Here is an 18,022-nt window from a genome sequence, read left to right as displayed (position 1 = left end):
TTTGTGTTTTTCAAAACATTTTGAAAATCTCAATTCAACCGCTGGTTTTTGAATTCGAATCTACGTATTTGACTCAGGTATAAAACGTTGAATCAAACCGCCCAACTCGAACTGCATTCATCCGCTAGACCGAACCGAACACCAAAACACATGCTTTACCAGGTTTTAAGAATTTTTTAATAACATAATCAATCCAGCCATCCGATCTTGATCGGACGGCTGGCTTGACTGTCCTGGTCATTAGATCATGGGGACTCATATCAGGTCCTGATTAATTTCCGATCTCCTGCTATCTAATGCGCAGGACCTCAGCAAAATTGAGCAAAGGCCCAGCACCTACCATGATCTCCTGCGGACTCATATCAGGTCCTGATTAATTTCCGATCTCCTGCTATCGGTTCCTTGATAGTTAATGCATGAGAAGACGTGTGTACGGCCGTGTACGAATGTTGAATCATCCTCAGAATATAAAACAGAGATGTACTATCAGTCCTTCCGCGCCTGACCCTTCTTCGTTCGTGGGAGTTTTGTTTTTTCTCCCCCTGCTTTAATTGGTAATAAAATATCGATTTTCTGATCATTATTCTTTGGGATACGGTTCTCCCGACGGCGGTTCAGGAGTTGTGAAATTTGTAAAGGTGTAATGGATCAACATACATTTCGATAAACGTTTCTCATCGGTGTGTTAAATGCCGCCACTTCTCTGTATAAAATCATCTTTCTGTGCGAGTCTTTGATCCGAAACCAATACTTAGGGTTTCTCTGTATAAAATCATCTTGGGCAGATCGTGTATGATTTGATTCGTTTCTTTGAATGGATCTTTAGAGGTATCAGTATTAAGACACTGGTGTTGAAGGCGTTTCTTGATTTTGAGTCAAAAGCTAATTAATTTGGCTTCCAAAGGATGGAGAAGAAAAAGGTGGCGGTGCCTCTTGTTTGCCATGGCCACTCGCGGCCGGTCGTCGATTTATTCTACAGTCCGATAACTCCAGACGGCTATTTTCTCATCAGCGCGAGCAAGGGTAAGTAATTTGCAGACATTATCTATGGAATCACGTGGGTGTGCATTGCTCTTTAATTTCAAAATGTTCTTTGTTGAGGTAGTAATCTTGTCTTCTAATGGTTCAGATTCCAGTCCCATGCTGAGAAATGGAGAGACTGGAGATTGGATTGGTACCTTTGAAGGGCATAAGGGTGCAGTGTGGAGTTGCTGCTTGGATACTCATGCTTTACGTGCGGCTACGGGCTCTGCAGATTTTTCTGCGTAAGCAGTCTAACTTCTTTATTTTATATTATCTATCAGAAGTTGCTAGTGTTATCTCTCTGGCAAATGCCATATATTTTTGGATTTAACCTCTTTCTTTTTGAAGTATCGTTTTTTGGATTCTAACTCCTTTACTCTAGCAGTTTTACATACACATATATATTGATTTGTACATTACTTCATCTCTTGGTCTTGCTTCTATGATTTTTCTGCTTCAAGACGTCTAAAATTAATCCGCATGCTTCCCGGGCAAATGTTGTGACTGTGGTTTCTTTTCATATAGGGATACCGGATGTTATTATTGAATTTGTGAATTATTAATCCATTTGCATGTCAACAAGTACCCTATGGGTTGTAAAATGAAGTTGCATTGTTTATGTGCTGCGGATATTTGCAGGGAGGCTGTTCAGTGCAGCAGTAAGGAGTGAAATGGTATCAATTAGACGGATAGAAAGAAGAGTGGGCAAAGATACCAATATCTTAGGCCTGTCAATTAGAATGCCCCTAAATAGATTTAATAATTGTATGACAATAACTGGTTAAATTTTCTCTTCCACTTTTAGGCTACATTATAAAATTATTTCATAAGTATGCTTTTGGTTTCTTCATTCTACTTCTAAATAAGTTTTTTTCCCCCAATATTTTCAGCAATATGCTAGAGAAGGGCACATTGTTTAGGGTTTTCTTGCAACATGCATCCTTCCATGGAACCCATGTAGATCGTCAAAAGTTTAGCGTCCACTTATGTATAAGCCTTTCTGTTGTACTGTATATACCATGTCTCTGGTGTCAACAATTAACAGTTATTTGGCACAGAGATTGCCCATCTGCAGTGATCAAATGCTTATGTATTTTGTTTTAAAGAATGTTGACATCTTACTTGTTATTAGCTTTCAATAATGCTTGGAATATTTACAATTGCAGCACTGTGTTCTGTTTAGCAGCTTTTGCCTCTCTATTAAGGTTTGGGGATTTTTATGTTTCTTTTTCTTTCCTTCTGAGTGACACCTACGTACCTTCTAAAACATTTGTGTTTGAAATTGCTTGTAAGTTCTAAAAGATTCTGTGTCCTTGTATTTATTGCTTACAATAGACAATTGTGAGTTGATTTTTAATAGTGCATGAGTGCCATTCTGTAAACAGATATCGGATAACCAACTTTAATTCGTTAATCTGCAGAAAATTATGGGATGCACTAACAGGTGACGAGTTGCACTCATTTGAACATAAACACATTGTTCGTGCATGTTCATTCTCGGAGGTAAGTTCAGGCTATTTTTCTTTCAAGTGTATTCAACATCATTATTCTTGTCTAATGTTCTCAGTGGGCTTGTTCAATCAGTAAGATACATTTCAAGTTATTAACCTGCAATTTGCGAGTAGAATATTCATTGAATAGTTGAAAGCTATGTCCAATACTCCAATGTGTGAGGCTTTCTGCTTTGTTTTATATGCAATTAATACTTCAGCTCTGCCCATGTATTAATTAATCTGTCAATTGGTGTACTAATTCATAGAATATGAAATATTCATTATTCTCTGCCATGGTGGTGACCTCTTGTCCATACCGATTGATTTTTTCTTGGTAGTAAATCAAATATATGTATTCTCTTGAAACACTCAGCTCTGCTCGATCTGTAGAAATTAAATAAGGTAATCCTTTGGAAGTTACTAATGGGCGTTGGCACAATGGTTGGTGGACCATAGTTGTAGTCTGGGGCAGTGCATTGAAGCAGCCTTTCAGCAAACTTGCTGGGGTAAGGCTGCAGGAAAATTGCCTTCCTGGACGCTGCTTTTGCAGAAGCATTTGGCACCTGGTTTGCTGTTTTCACTCATTTTTAATCCTTTGGAAGTTACTTATGGGGAGTCAGATTGTTGCATGTCATTTTTGCTGTTTCTACCTCCACCCCTCTTAAGGCTATACCATATACTTCTCACATCATGGTCTTTAAACTTTATTGTAGGATACCCATCTGCTGCTTACTGGTGGGGTTGAAAAAATCCTACGTATCTTTGATTTGAATCGTCCTGATGCATCTCCAAGAGACGTTGACAAGTCGCCTGGTTCAATCAGAACTGTAGCATGGCTTCACAGTGACCAGACAATATTAAGTTCCTGTACAGACATAAAGGGTGTGAGGTATGCATTTGTCACAACTTGCAATTTAAGTATTATAGAGCTTGTAGTTTGTTTGTGTTTTATTAGCAGCATGCCACTCTTAGGCTGCGTTTGTTTGCTGGAATAAAGGTGGGGTGGGAAAATTATTGAAAAAAATGTAGATTTCTTACTTTTCTCTTAAATCCCAAAATTGTAGAATGTTTGGTTGCTTGGGGTGGGAAAGTGAGAGACAAGAGCTTGTCTGGTGAGGTGACAGCCCAACTTTCCCACCCCATGGCTTTTAAAACCCCACATATTTGATGGGATTTTGTGGGAAAGTTTGGAAAAGTAAAAAGTGGGACCCACCACTATCACTTTTCCACAAAACCCTTTCCTTTCCTTTCCTTCTCCCTCACCCCACTACACATGGGGCCCACATGTTTTTTTTTCCCACCCTACCTTTGCAAACAAATGCAGCCTTAGTTAATCTTATTTCCCGAATTAATATGATCACTTAAAAGTCATGTCTTAATTGTAACAAAAAGAGTCATGTAAATTATAGTATAAAAGTATAAAGAAAGACAGATTGAGATGAAGAAGAAAAAGGAGAGAACTGAGAAATCCAGATAAAGGAAGAAGAAGAAGAGGAAGATTGAGAATGAGAGGAGCCTCAATCAAGTGAGTAACTGCAATGAAAACTTTCTATATTTGTAGCATAGATCATAGATGTAGTAGTTACAATCAAACTCAAAACTGAGAAGAAAGAGTCCAATATGGACTCTAAAACCAAAAAAACCTCACGCTAAATCTCAAGTCTATTTTTCTGTTTCCCAAATTGCACTCCAAAATTCCCCCTCAAGCTGGAGAATAAATATCAAACATTCCCAGCTTGTTACAAATATATCTCAATCTTTCTGCCCCCAAAGATTTTGTAAATAAATTAGCCAACTGTTCTCCAGTTCCTATATGATGAGTGGAGATCAGTCCCTGATGAAGCTTCTCTTTAACAAAATGGCAATCAACTTCTATATGCTTTGTACGATTGTGGAAGATAGGATTTGATGCTATGTGAATAGTTGCTTGCTTGTCATGCCATAAAGACATAGGAGACTCATGACTAAAGCCAAGTCACCCAAGAATTGTTTAATCCACATTAGCTCACAAGTGACAAGTGAAATGGATGGTACTTGGACTCTGCACTAGATGGAGCGACTACTATTTGCTTCTTACTATTCTAGGATACAAGATTTCCTCCAACAAGCGTACAATAGCTTGTAGTATACTTTCTATCACTCGGTGCACCAACCCAATCTGCATTAGAAAAACCTTCAATTCTCATTTGACCATGACTTGTGTAGAGAAGTTCACGTGCAGGAGCTTTTTTAAGATATCTCAATATGTGCACAACTGCATCCTAATGAATGGTATGAGGGCTAGATAAAAACTTACCCACAACACTAATTGGAAAAGCAATGCTAGGAAGAGTCACAACCAAATAGTTTAACTTTCCAACCAACCTTCTATACTTCTCAGAATCTTCAAGGATATCTCCATCCTTGGGCATAAGTTTTATATTTGGAATGTGACTGGCTTATGAACTTACCCACAACACTTATGAAAACAATGTTTTGCAATGTGACTGGCTTATCACAAATCTAGTGGAACACAGAACTAGAATTTCGGCCACGACCAAAAGAACCTCGACCAGCAGAAAAATGCCCAAAAGATCGACCACCAGAGTGTTGTCCCCCTTGAGGAAACCGATTGGGACGAAAGAAATGAAGAAGCAGAAGACGTTGTAGCAGATGTCACAGTGGAAGAAGCCAATTGAACAGAGACGCTGGAAATATCTTGGAGAATGTTAGATTGCCGAATTTCCTCACAGATCAAAAGACCCCGAATATCAGAAATTTTGATTGGAACGTCTCTGGTAGCAATGGAAATCACAATACCTTGGCAATCAGTTCCTAAACCACCGAGAGCAAACAATACAAGATCTGCGTCAGAGATAGGAGACGATGATAGAGCATCAGATAACTGTTATATTTTGAGTAAATATGTTTGCATAGAATCGGCCCCTTTCTTGATGTTGTGAAGCTGCGATCGAAGTTGCAAAATGCGAGTTTGAGATGGGGATGCATAAGTAGCAGCAAGAGAGTCCCAAACCTCCTTGGATGTTGTTAAGCCAACAACCCCTGAATGCACCAATTCTGTTAAAAAAGAGTAAAGCCAACTCAAAAGAAGCTGATCTCGTTTTCTTCCAAGCCAAAAACTCAAGATAGGGATAGAAAAAGCCCGAATCAAGCTCAGGAATCGGCGATGGACATGATGTCGAACCATCGACAAACCCTAACAGATTAGAGTTGAGTAATAATGGCAGAAAATTGGATGCTTATTAGTTATAAGAGATCCAATCGTTTGGTCATCACTCGACGGAGCAAAGCAAAAAGGAAAAGGGGGGATAAAAAGAAAGATCGATTGACAAAAGAGAGATAATTTACAAGATATGATCCATCTGTATTTATTATTTAACGTATCTATTCAAAATTTTGAATCTAAAAAAAAAAGAGAGAGAATTCTTGAGTTCTTTCCCTTATGCTGAGAAAGCATTCATTTTTATTTCAAAATACTTCAATTGGTATAACCCGTCCTCCTCTCTTTGAAACAAGGAGCACTTTCGGTTCTGTCGATGCTTCAAACAATTTTGTTTTGTCTTCTTATTATTACCGTATCTCTAGAGTCAATAATTTGATAGGAGGAACTACTAAACTCAGTCACTTGCTGCCATTACTCTTCAGTTTTCTGTTGAGGTCTATCCCATAGAGGTACTCAAATTGCACAAGGAAACAGCACTAGACCGGAACAGTCCACGGGTCAAGACTTGGCTACGTGGAGTAGACCTCACTCGCTCTTTGGCTGGCTCCTAGCTTTTCTTTTGTAGCAAACTCTTCAACTTGTTGGGAACAGCTGCAAAGACCTCTCCGGCTTATTGATTAGGGCGAGTACTACCAGAGCTTGCTAGCTACTGAGATCGCCAAATGATATAGTTTTGTGAAGAAAGCTTCATAGAAAGGTAATGGTGAACATGAAAAAAATTCAGAGAAGCAACCAAGTCAAAACTCAGAAGAGTAGATGAAGGGTTCAAAGTTGCAGACACCATTATCAAGAAAATAGAGAAAGTTTCAAAAGGAAGCTTTAAGAAAAAGCAAGAATTAAAGTAAAAGGAAAGAACATGGAGAAAAGACAGTATGAATGAAGTGGATCTCAACTTGCTCTGATAACATGTGTTAGAGCTTTAAGAGAATTGATGTAAAATGACCATATGTCTCTACTGAGACCATAGATTTATTCATATATAAGAAATGAAAGTACATTATACAAGGACTATAGACACCAACACTGATCATAGTCCCTAATATTTCTCACTTCCACAGAATTATTTTGGAAATTTTAATTTAATATTTTCAATGAAACTATGTTTTTTCCACATGGAAGGGGGGTGGATTAGTATTTATAGGATATTAGTGGGGAAGAGTTGAGTGAGGTGCTGATTAGCATGAGCGTGTTTGTTCAGTGTTTTGTTGTGTGGGGGAATTCTATGGAAAGGTGTACCTATTGAGAGTAAGGGTATTGTGGTCTAGTGAAAAAAAGTATCACCAAAACCTAGTTTGTACTTTTATATAGTAATCAGTATAAGTATATGATACTTTAGTATGATAAGTGATAACATGATTATGTTTGGGAAAAATTATGGGCAGGCATTAATACTATAGGGAGGTTTGAATGAATGATTTATTTATGTATTTTTTTCCGTGTGAAAGAGTATGCCAAAACTTGAGTTTGTACTTGTAAATAGTAGCATGATGATATGATATGATATGAGAGTAAGATTTTTTTAAATTTTAAAGGATTTTTTTTAGGGAAATTGTAACTTTTGAGGGAATAGTATCAAGAGATTTATCTACTGAGGACAAGTAGGGGTATTTTAGTCTAGCAAAGAAGAGATGTGAATCTTGGGAAGGAGTCCTCTTAAAAGTTGTAACTATTGAGGATATGTAGGGTTATTTTGGTCTAGTGAAAGAGTATACCAAAACCTAAGTTTGTACTTTCACATAGTAGTATTATAGTATGATATACATTGGAATATGTTACAATGTTATTATGTTATGTTGCTAATTGCTATTATATATATTTGCATTATGATGAGATGACTTTATGTTTGTTTTTTAATGTTATATTGCTAATTGCTATTATATATTTGTATTATGATGAGATGACTTTATGTTTGTTATTTCATGATGATCTTGCATAATTATGATTTTTTAATATTTGTTTAGCTTATAGTAAATTTATAAGTTTTTCATAATGTTATTGGTGCCACATAAAATGGTTGTACTAAAAAGATGTATGCTAAAACACATTGTTTGCCAAACTGCCATGGCACTTAAGCAGTCCCCCAAACGCCTTGCTTGCCTTCTTGCCGAACCTTGATTTGATCACTACTTACAAATGCGAAAGCCCCGCAATCAGCTGGATATGTCATCTCGTTGGCGCATGAAATCTCGAACCCCAAATCATGCTCCAATTATAGCCCTACCTAAGGACAATAGATTCTGAGTTTAGACTCCTCTGTTATATGATGTCCTTATGTTTTTTCGGCATTTCAGTTGAATCTTCTCTATGTCTATTGACCCTTGAGTAGGATTAAAAGCCTCTCCACAAGTTTTTAGAATTAGACTTTAAAATCCATTGGTTGTCACATTGAGTGCTCTGTGTGAAGGTTGTTAATTTTGTAGAATCTTACTTTTTTAAGAATTAAAAATCTCTCTCCAAGTCTTCAGAATTAGGGCTTTAAATCCATCTGCAATCATGGTATACCCAGTACCCATAGTTGGTGGCGCCTAAGCGGCTGGGTGCTGCTGGTTCTAGCTTCCAGGTTTCGTCTTGTTGCTTGAGCAGCACCTAGGTGCGTTGTTTGGTGTTGCCTTGATTTTCTTCCCCACCTCGGGTATGTTGTCAGCTAAACATTGCGACAATGGCAATATCTCATCTTCCACTCCTTAGTCCTCCCTACCCTGTGCCGATTTAACAGAGCACTACCTTGATTCCGCGATACATTCTGATTAAGTCATGGGTTAGAGGTGGTTATAGGAGAGGTTCCTTGTTATTTCCTTTGTTTTGATTCATTTTTGTTCTCATTTGCTTCAAGTGTTATCCTTCCAGTGTATTCTGTTGGGCCTTTCGAGTGTGGTGATCAATGGTGGGCATGAAGAGTTGGGCCTGTGGATGATCATGTGATGGTGTTTCTGATTCTGCTTCCTTTCACTTTGGTAATTTGGTGCTGGTGATGTCTGAATTTCAGGTTAATTCCATGGTTGGAACAAAGAGGTGTCAGGGGCCTCTATAGAGGTTTAACTGCTGGTAAGAGTTAGGGTTGCTTACGGGGTCAAAGCTAGGGACAAGATAGGATTGTAGGGAAGGAACAGGCTCAAAAGTAAGGGCAGAGTTAAGAGTTGAAAATGTCAAACCAAGGTAAGGGTGAAAGAATACCCCACAATTTGGATTGCTGATAGAACAAGGTTCATGATGTGATCAGGAATCAAGACAAGATCTAGAAACACTTTGTCAAACACTGGCTGTCATATCACAGTTAGATCAAGGAAGAAATTTGGTCGAAACCTGGATTTCGACCTAGGGAAAGTGTGAGATTTCCAGGTTTCAACCGAAATTTCAGTCGAAACTAGTGATCTTTTGCCTGAAGTTTCGACCTTCAATTCAAGCCTTATAGGGACTCAAAATGATCTGGATTCTTGCATCCTTCCTATTTCAAGCTTAATAAACACATTAGAACCACTAGTTTACCAAAAAAACCCATTGAAATGGTAGCATTCAAGTATATAGTATATATAAGAAGAATTAAGAATATTACCAAATAGTAGTCTACCTAATCATGTCTCCATCTCCCTTTGCACCCCATACAAATAACAATACACGTCCCGTGATGTTTGCTCCATATAGATGTCAATAATTGCAGCTCTGCATGTGGCTCATCCACATGCCCAAGGTGTCCTGATGGTGGGAAGTTAGGAATCTCTGGATAAGGAATTGACTCAACTGCATATGGAGGGGCTGGTAGTGGTTGTGGTATAGAGTGGAAGATGTGGTATAGAGTGGAAGATGTGCTCAACAAATAAAGAAACATCCTGGTTGTCGGCAGGGGTAGGGACAACATAAGCTCCATAATGATAATAAGGTTCCAGTGGTTGACTTCGATAGGTGACAGAGGGAGGGACACCATAAGCCTCATAAGCTCCATGACCATAAGGCACTATTGGTGGTTGACTCTGAGTCTGATAGCCAAGAGGGACACCATAAGGTCTATAACCATAAGCTTCATAAGTTGACCTAGTAGAACCAACACTCCCCACACCAGTATCATATAAGGACTTTGTGGGCCTATACCATCCAGATCCTCTAAAGGTGAAGCCTTTGGAATCATCTACGCTCATCGATCTCACAGAGCCCACCAAGCTCTACATAAGCTGGACTGTAAAACCCATATGATGGTGTGTCCTCCGTGCCATATCCATGTTGTTTCCCCTTTCCCTTCCTCACATATGTTGACAAAACATTTTTGCCTCGAGATGCATCTCCACTATGATCTAAATCCTTTGTCGCATGGGTGAAATGACTCACCTGTGAATCTCGGTGGTCGCCCTCCCCCTCCTTGACTCTCATGTACTATTAGTGCTGGTGGTGGTCTGTCCCTAAAATCAGCTGAATCCTGATTATGAGGTCTAACCCCCACCTCATCCCCTCCATCATCATTGTCATTCTTGTTGTCTTCGTTGTCGTCGGGGGATGTTCAAATCACATCATCCTCAGTGTCTGACCAGACAATCACGTCCTCACTCGGGTGGTTGCACTAAGGTGTGGCACGAAGGGACAAGCAGGTATTGCATGTGCACTCCCCTCCTAGGCCATGAAGTCCACCACATTAGTCCCCATCTCCTGTGCAATCTATCTACTGGGATGACCTCCCTCATCCGGTAAGGACTCTCCACTATCCCTGTTTTAGTCAACTACTGGGTTATCATCATTATCCATCTCAAATATGTCAACTCGTTCACATTACTCTCTGTACATCCCCTATCTAATATGATCCTCCCTCAGTCTCATATTTTAGTGTTAGTAGACAAGGTCCTCTAGACGCTTGACACCCAATCGGTTGCGCCTCTTTGAGTGGATGAGGCTGCAGGTGCTCTAATTTCGCTCATAACGCAGAACATGTCTGGGAGAGCACTTTGCATGCAATCGTACTCAAGTGGAGTGAGTCACGTCCAAATTGCAACCACTATTCAGCTCCGACAAAGATAGACTCCAAGTCATTTGAATACCTAAGTAACTAATTTAAAGATTGAATATAATTAATTAAATATATAATGAATTAACTTACCCCCAAGGTGGATTCTAGTCCCGCTATGGCCATAGAACGACTGAAGCTCCCAGCAAAATCCCTAAATGCCTTCATTTAATATATATATATAAAACGATAACTAGGTTAATACTTGATTACTTAGTATAAAACTATGAATTGTGAATATCAGATCATAATCTCACCTCCATAGGGATGATTTCTTGTTTAGATGGATCCGGTCCAACCTCTCCACTATAGTTTGGACCACATCTAACATTTTTCCTCATCCCAAGATTGTCTTTGTAATGGTACTTGGGATTTAGATAGTATGTTGTGTAAGAAAAAGCAAAAATAAAAGGGACTAGTCAATGTTTAATAGTGTGATAATATAATGAAAATTAAATTGATTCCTAGACTTAACAACTCACCAGCCTTATGTAGTGGATGCTACAATATAGACTCTCATCTATTTTTGGATGATATTGAGGATTTTCTTATTGCCCTGTGGGTAGACTTGACCAACTTGGTGCTTCATCCTCTTTATTGTAGCCTATACATGTGGTAGAGTAGGTCTTCTCGGTTGATCTACCATCCTTAACACATGCACCATATGCTCAAGCATCTTCACCACTTTCCTCACATTATTCCAGAAACTATCATTGAGTATGGTCAACTGTGCTCTCGTTCCTCCTACGGATGAAGAACCCTCCTAGTTGAACCACTGCCTTGATGCAAACATGCTCTTAAGGCCAATCTTCCTACTCTCAAAGCTCTGCAATGCTATCCAATTGGTAGAAAATCCAGTTATGCCTGGCCTCATTAAGTCACTCTGACTCTTATCCTTCATCATCTTTAATGCATAGTTGAAAGTGCTAGCTTGTCGGGTCTACGCCACAATCTTCTTCACAAGCTTGACCTTTTCCATGTCCTTTAGCTGTAAGTCAATGCAATGAGTAGCACATGGAGTCCAAAAAAGTCTATATCTGCCCATCTAGGCATCAATGTAAAATCATAAAGTGAATATGTAATGTAATATGTATTTAAAAATTAAAATATTAGTACTAAAAATAGAAGTATGTTTTGACACTTGGAGTTCTGCATCATCTTCAACCCAACTTCTTATAGTTGGAGCCATTATCAATCACGATTTAGATCACATTCTCCACTCCAACCTCCTTCACCACTTGCTTCAATAATTTGTAAATGTATTTTGCATCCATTTTCTCATTGGATGCATTTACTGACTTGAGGAATACTGTTCTCCCAGTACAATTCAACATGAAATCGATGATGGACTGTCTAATGGGACCAATCCAATGATCAACCATCACAGTCACTCCATAATGAGCCTACATAGGCTTTAACCCATTAATGTACTCATTCAAGTCCACTTTATGCTTAGGCAAATATAAATTATATATCTCACGTGGGGTGGGCCCCTGTACAACACTCCTAGCTCTGCCTATCTCCTCAATCATATCCCTATAATAGGGCCCTTGAGCTTTATGTGCTGGAATGCTATGGTACATAGCTCATTTGGAGAAAGCCACCCCCACTTTCTCCTTTACACTCACTCCTCCATAAGTGCTTCAACTTTCTCTGCTTTTGCTTAGGCCTCCTAAATATGGCCGGATCATTACAAAGAATCTCAAGATCCAGATCTGTAGAATTGTTGATGAAACTTGATCCTGTTGGGGCCAATGGGATAGGAATCTCCTCCCTCACACTCTGATTCCTCCTCATAGGGATTTGGGAGTTGCGTGTGCTTCCCATACCTGCTGGCTCTTTAGAGGACCCAAAACCCATAGCCCTTTGCTGCCTCCTCATGTCATCAATCCTAGTTGCTCCCTGCTCATCATCATCACCCTCCTCATCTGGGACAGCGTTACATCCATACTCTCTTGGCTCCTCTGGATCAAAATCCTGCTCTCCTGGCTTTGGAAGGTCATCTAGGCATGCATCATTGAACTCCTCCCTCTGTGTTCTCCTCTTTCCTCTTTTGCTTTTCCCCAGCCAAGTAAGAAGCCATTGCCTTAACCTCTGTGGGCACCCTTTGGCATCTTACTACATCCCTACTTCCCCAAGCTAATGCACCTTCAATCTAATGGCCCCACCTCCTCCTATCTTTTTCTTATAATAATTGCACTCACTCTTCTTCCTATTGGCTATTAGTGGCCTTTCGTGTTGTCAGACTATGTCAAACATCTTTCAAAGTGAGTGTCTGATACAAAAAATGCACAGTAAATATCTTAAAAAGCATTACAATAAGCTCAAAAAATTACATGCATGCTACTATAAATAATCTCCTATATTTAAATATAACATAAATTAATTAATTTTTTTATTTTTAAATAATTTTTGAAAATATGTTAATATTTTTCAAACAATTAAAATTAATAATTAGCAATAAAAAAATCTGATTCAACACCATCACAGCATAGATGAAGTAATGGTGTCTCACATTCATCGATTTGAGACTCATACATGAGCGTATGCTTGTGTATTTTAGGAATATACATATTTTCGAAAATAATTTTTAAATACAGAAAAATAAAAAAATAGTAGCAATATGCAAAAATTAATTTTAACTTCACATAATCATAGATCAACACTCTAGACTAAACATACTTTATTTTGAAAGTAATCTAAGTTGATTTGAGCCATAAACAAAACAAAAATAAAAAATGGAGAACTTTGTTAATTCACCTTGTTTGATTCTCAAAAACCCAACAATGGAGGAGCAAGAGTTGAGAAGGAATGCAAAAGAGTTGCTAAAATGAGGTGAATGGGGGTAGAATGCAAGAGAAATTAGAAAAAACTTGAAAAAGGTCGAAATTTCAAGTGGTGGAAAGTGTCGAAATTGGCCAAACCTGCAAAATATTGCAGGTCCCACTTAAAACAGAGAGGACTTATAACATGTGATGTATCATTTCACGTCGTTTCAACCGAAATTTCATATCGTTAAGGTCGAAACATTTAAATCCCACGAAATTTTCTTCATTTCGTTTCAATTTGGAAAAATGCAGGCATTTCGACAATTTTGAGCAAAATTTATTCAATGAGTCAGAAATGAGTTTTTTCATCTTCCTTTGGTATTGCTTTTGAAGCTTTGATTCTTCATCAAAGAGTGTTCACATGCTATTCATGTGCATGGCTTGTTTGCCTTTTTAAGGAGGTGAGCAATGGTTGGGGTTCTGGGATCCACAGGCAAAATGACTCTAGAGATCTACTTGGAGTAGGCAGATAAATCATGGAAGTGTGTGTAATGCTTCTGTTTGAGGTGTGCACTAGAGAGAGAGCTGTATTTGCAAGAACAGTTTGAATTGTCCAAATTGGAAACAAGGGCCTTAGTGGTCACCAACTACTGCATTGGTTTAATATACCCAACTTGCAGAACACCAAACCCCCCCCCCCCCCCCCACCCCCAACCCTGCAAGGAAAATAAAACTTGCTTTTTTGTATTAAGAATCTCTTGTCATGGGGGCTCGTGTTCTCTGACTATGTCATTGGTTTAATGCCCCCACTTCACTTCCACAAACCGCCACCCTGCAAGGAAAAAAGAGCCTGCATCTTTGTTTTCAGCGTCTCTTTTCATGCGGGTCCATGTTCTCCGACTACCAACCCCTACCCTGCAAGGAAATAAGCCTGGTTTTTTGTTTTTAAGTATCTTTTGTCATGGGGGCGTACTTTGCTGTTGCCTCTTGTTTACAGCTATATATCTTTATTGTATCGCTTTTGCTTTTGCTTTTGCTTTAAAATTGTCATATTGTATGCTTTGCTTGAGTGTCTGTATGTTGTTTTCACAATGTACTCCTAATAGTAAGCCTTTTGTATGGAGTCTGCTATTAGTGTTTACTGAGATCTTCTAGTGGTTTTCTTTTTCTTCTTCTTCCCTTTTTATTTTTTATTTATTTTATTTTAATAATAATAATTATTATTATTATTTTGGGTTGTCCTTGTAACCTTACAGATTGTGGGACATAAGGAGTGGCAAAATTGTCCAGACACTTGAGACCAATTCGCCCGTTACTAGTGCAGAAGTCAGTCAGGATGGCCGTTATATCACAACCGCAGATGGCTCAACGGTTAAGTTTTGGGATGCAAACCAGTGAGTTTGGCTTATTATTCTGATATTCCTTTCCTATGCTGGACTCTCTGCTTGAATGGTTTACGATGTTTTTACTGCTGCATGACAGTTTTGGACTGGTGAAGAGTCACAATATGCCTTGCATGGTTGAATCTGCTTCACTTGAACCTAAGCTTGGCAATAAATTCATCGCTGGGGGAGATGACATGTGGATTCATTTATTTGATTTCCATACTGGCGAAGAGATTGGTAGGTATCCATAAACTAAAGCTACTGAATATGTTTTTCATTTTTTAATTATTTCTGATTTCTGATGAATGAGAAGAAAAAACAGTTGTCTGGAAGGTGAAGGGTAGTTTAACAGGTTGGTCTCATGACTGCTTATCTAGATCGCTGGAACCTAGTTGTGCCCTGGATGAAATAGTGCATCGTAGAGTAGTTCTTTATTCATGGTTTCCACAAGTGCTCCTTGAGCACATTAAAAAATATGATCCTCACACGTACATCTAGTTTCTTGTTGGCTCAAATCTTTGTCTTTCGTGCAGTATGCAACAAGGGACACCATGGTCCTGTTCACTGTGTTCGCTTTGCACCTGGAGGAGAATCCTATGCCTCAGGATCGGAAGATGGAACAATTAGAATATGGCAGACAGTTCCTGCACCACTTGAAGAAAGTGATGCCTTATTTGCAAATGGGTCAACCAGTAAGGTGAGAGTGACGGCCGATGAAGTTGCCCGCAAAATCGAGGGCTTTCACATTGCACAGGAAGAGAAAGCTAACGAGAAGGAAGAGGCAACGGATGCTTAACGAAGCTTTGGGTATTTTGCTTTGTTTTTGGTTTTTCCCACCGCCGATTGATCACTTGGTTGGATGCACATGGAGAGTATGGTGTTCCTCCCCGATAATATTATACTTCTAGAGAAAATAATCCCCCCCATTTTTGTACAATTTCATTCTATTGGTTCTAGTGAATTTTCCTTGCATCATAAGCTTCGTTTTCCTTTTGGCTCGTCTCGTCGATCTTATACTTCATAATTCAAGTGAAATGATATTAACAATGTCAGAAGTGATTCAAAGATTTACAAGGACTGGATTCCCTGTCTGTGGTTTGTCCTTTTGACAATTACAAAGGGACTTTTGGAATGTGAATGTTGTGCAACGGATAGGATTAGTACTTCAGGAAAAGTAGGATATGAAATTTTTTTATTTAATAGTTTAAACTTTGAATTGTATTCTGGATAAACTTAGCCCTGCTTCCGTTGTCTATCATCAATCCCCTTCAAACTATAGGCGCAAGGCGTATTAGTTTGGATATGTGCCGATTACATGCTGGTGCCGCTAACCCCTTTGTGAACATGTCTGCGAATTGTGTTTGTGATCTCACAAGTTGTACATGGACTGTCTTGTTGAGTACCAGATTGCATACGAAATGGTAATCCACCTCTAGTGCTTTGTTGGAGCATGCATAATTAAATGGGTGGTCGTCTGAGTGGCTGAAAGGTTGTCATAATAAACCATTAGAGGTTTTGATAGTCATTCGTAGTCTTTCATAATGTATGATAGCCAAAGTAACTCTAAAGCTGCAACTGCAAGGGCCTTGTATTCAGCCTCTGCACTTGAGCTTGACATATTTCTTGGATTGCCAGGATATTTTTGTATCTGTGTATGCTGTGATCACTTAGTTGGATTGCCAGGATATTTCTTTATGCATCGTAAGATTCTCTTGACGGCTTGCAAGTGGTCACTTTTGTTGGGTGTCGCACAAATTAGCAAACTTGGTTTACTGCATAGGGAATGTTTGGTCTGGTGATGGGCAGATACCGTAGGACACCCACTAGTTTCCTGTATGCAATTGCATCCGATAAAGATTCTCTTGATGTGGTTGATATCTTAAGCAAGAGGGTTACATGGTTTTTTTTTTTTTTTTGGGGGGTAAAGGTTACATGGTTTGCTACAATCCATTCCTGGAATATGTAAAAGTTCCAGTGCATATTAATTTTGACTTAGCAAGATTCTTTTAGCCTGGGTTTGGTTCCGCAATTCCCTGGTATCGGATTCCAGGGAATCATGATTCCAAGAAAAAAAACCATTTGGTTCTATATTGACTCGGAATCAACGTGATTCCATGGAATCACGTGGATTCCACAACCTAGTGTAAAAACGTGATTCCATGCAAACCACCTCTTGATGTGGTTTCCAAATAGAATCACCAAAAATGAACTCCAGTATTAATATGGGTGATTCCGTAGAATCACCAATTATCGTCAAAAAGAGGATCTCGTGGAACCCTAGCTTGTCTCACAGAGTCCATCACTAAGCTCCATCGCTTAGCTCGTTGAGCTGCAATTTGGCTTCACACTGTCTGATCTTCTTCCCATTTCTGCAAAATGAAGCTGAATGAAGACTTGCTCTGTCTCACGAACTCCGTCGTTGAGCTCCATCGTTGAGCTCGTTGAGCAATATCATAAGTTCACACTGTTTGATCTTCTTCTTCTTCAACATCCAGGTGAGTGAACTGTTGCCTCTATCTCGCGAACTCCGTCCTTGAGCTCCACGTTGAGCATTATCGCAAGTTGACAGTGTTTAATCTTCTTCTTTTGTAAAATTCTGGTGAATCAACAGTTGCCTCTGTCTTGCGAACTCCGTCCTTGAGCTCCAACGGTGAGCTGTATCTTTGTGAGTTTGTCATTGTCTTCTTCTGCACTATCAAACTGAATTAAGTGTCAAGTCTATGCAAGTCACAATCAAACTGAATTAATTTTTGGTCTAGTGTAGGAATTGTATAATCTGTACACATTAACACTTCCCATATAAATATGTGTCTCCTTTTTTCTGTTTTGGCATGGTATTGTTTTGTTTGCTGCGAACAGATTATCCAAACATACTTGTTAAGGAACTGAATTCTGCAGGGTTCAGTGATCTATTTGTTTCAAAAATTTCCGTCCACTTTTTTATTTGGCTAAATGTTAATTGGTTAAACATCACAAAATGAAAAATAGGAGGCTTTCTGTTTGAATGACAAAACAAAAAATTGTTTCATTTTCAGTTGATTGTCAGCTTTATGTTTTTATCTTGCCCGGGTAATTTGATTTCCATTCGTCTGTAATCAGCTTTATCAATTTTGTCTTGAGTCCATCAAATCCCCAATCAAGCC

The 18,022-nt window shown here is 38.9% G+C and overlaps 1 protein-coding gene across 1 annotated transcript; it reads left to right on the top strand.

Moving 5' to 3' along the window:
• Nucleotides 1–292: 292 nt before the first annotated feature.
• Nucleotides 293–16,316, top strand: LOC149020786 (uncharacterized). The gene is made up of 7 exons (XM_089148996.1): nucleotides 293–1,023; nucleotides 1,130–1,265; nucleotides 2,445–2,526; nucleotides 3,230–3,405; nucleotides 14,751–14,888; nucleotides 14,977–15,116; nucleotides 15,413–16,316. Exons 1-7 carry the CDS (start codon nucleotides 906–908, stop codon nucleotides 15,673–15,675), a joined length of 1,053 nt encoding a protein of 350 aa, XP_089005122.1. The 5' UTR covers nucleotides 293–905; the 3' UTR covers nucleotides 15,676–16,316.
• The last annotated feature ends 1,706 nt before the right edge of the window (nucleotides 16,317–18,022 follow it).

The sequence above is a fragment of the Hakea prostrata genome, chromosome 3 (assembly GCF_041222555.1).
Source record: "Hakea prostrata isolate BN-2017 chromosome 3, UWA_Hpros_2, whole genome shotgun sequence".
Taxonomy (NCBI): Eukaryota; Viridiplantae; Streptophyta; class Magnoliopsida; order Proteales; family Proteaceae; genus Hakea; species Hakea prostrata.
This window is presented reverse-complemented; position numbering and strand designations above follow the sequence as displayed.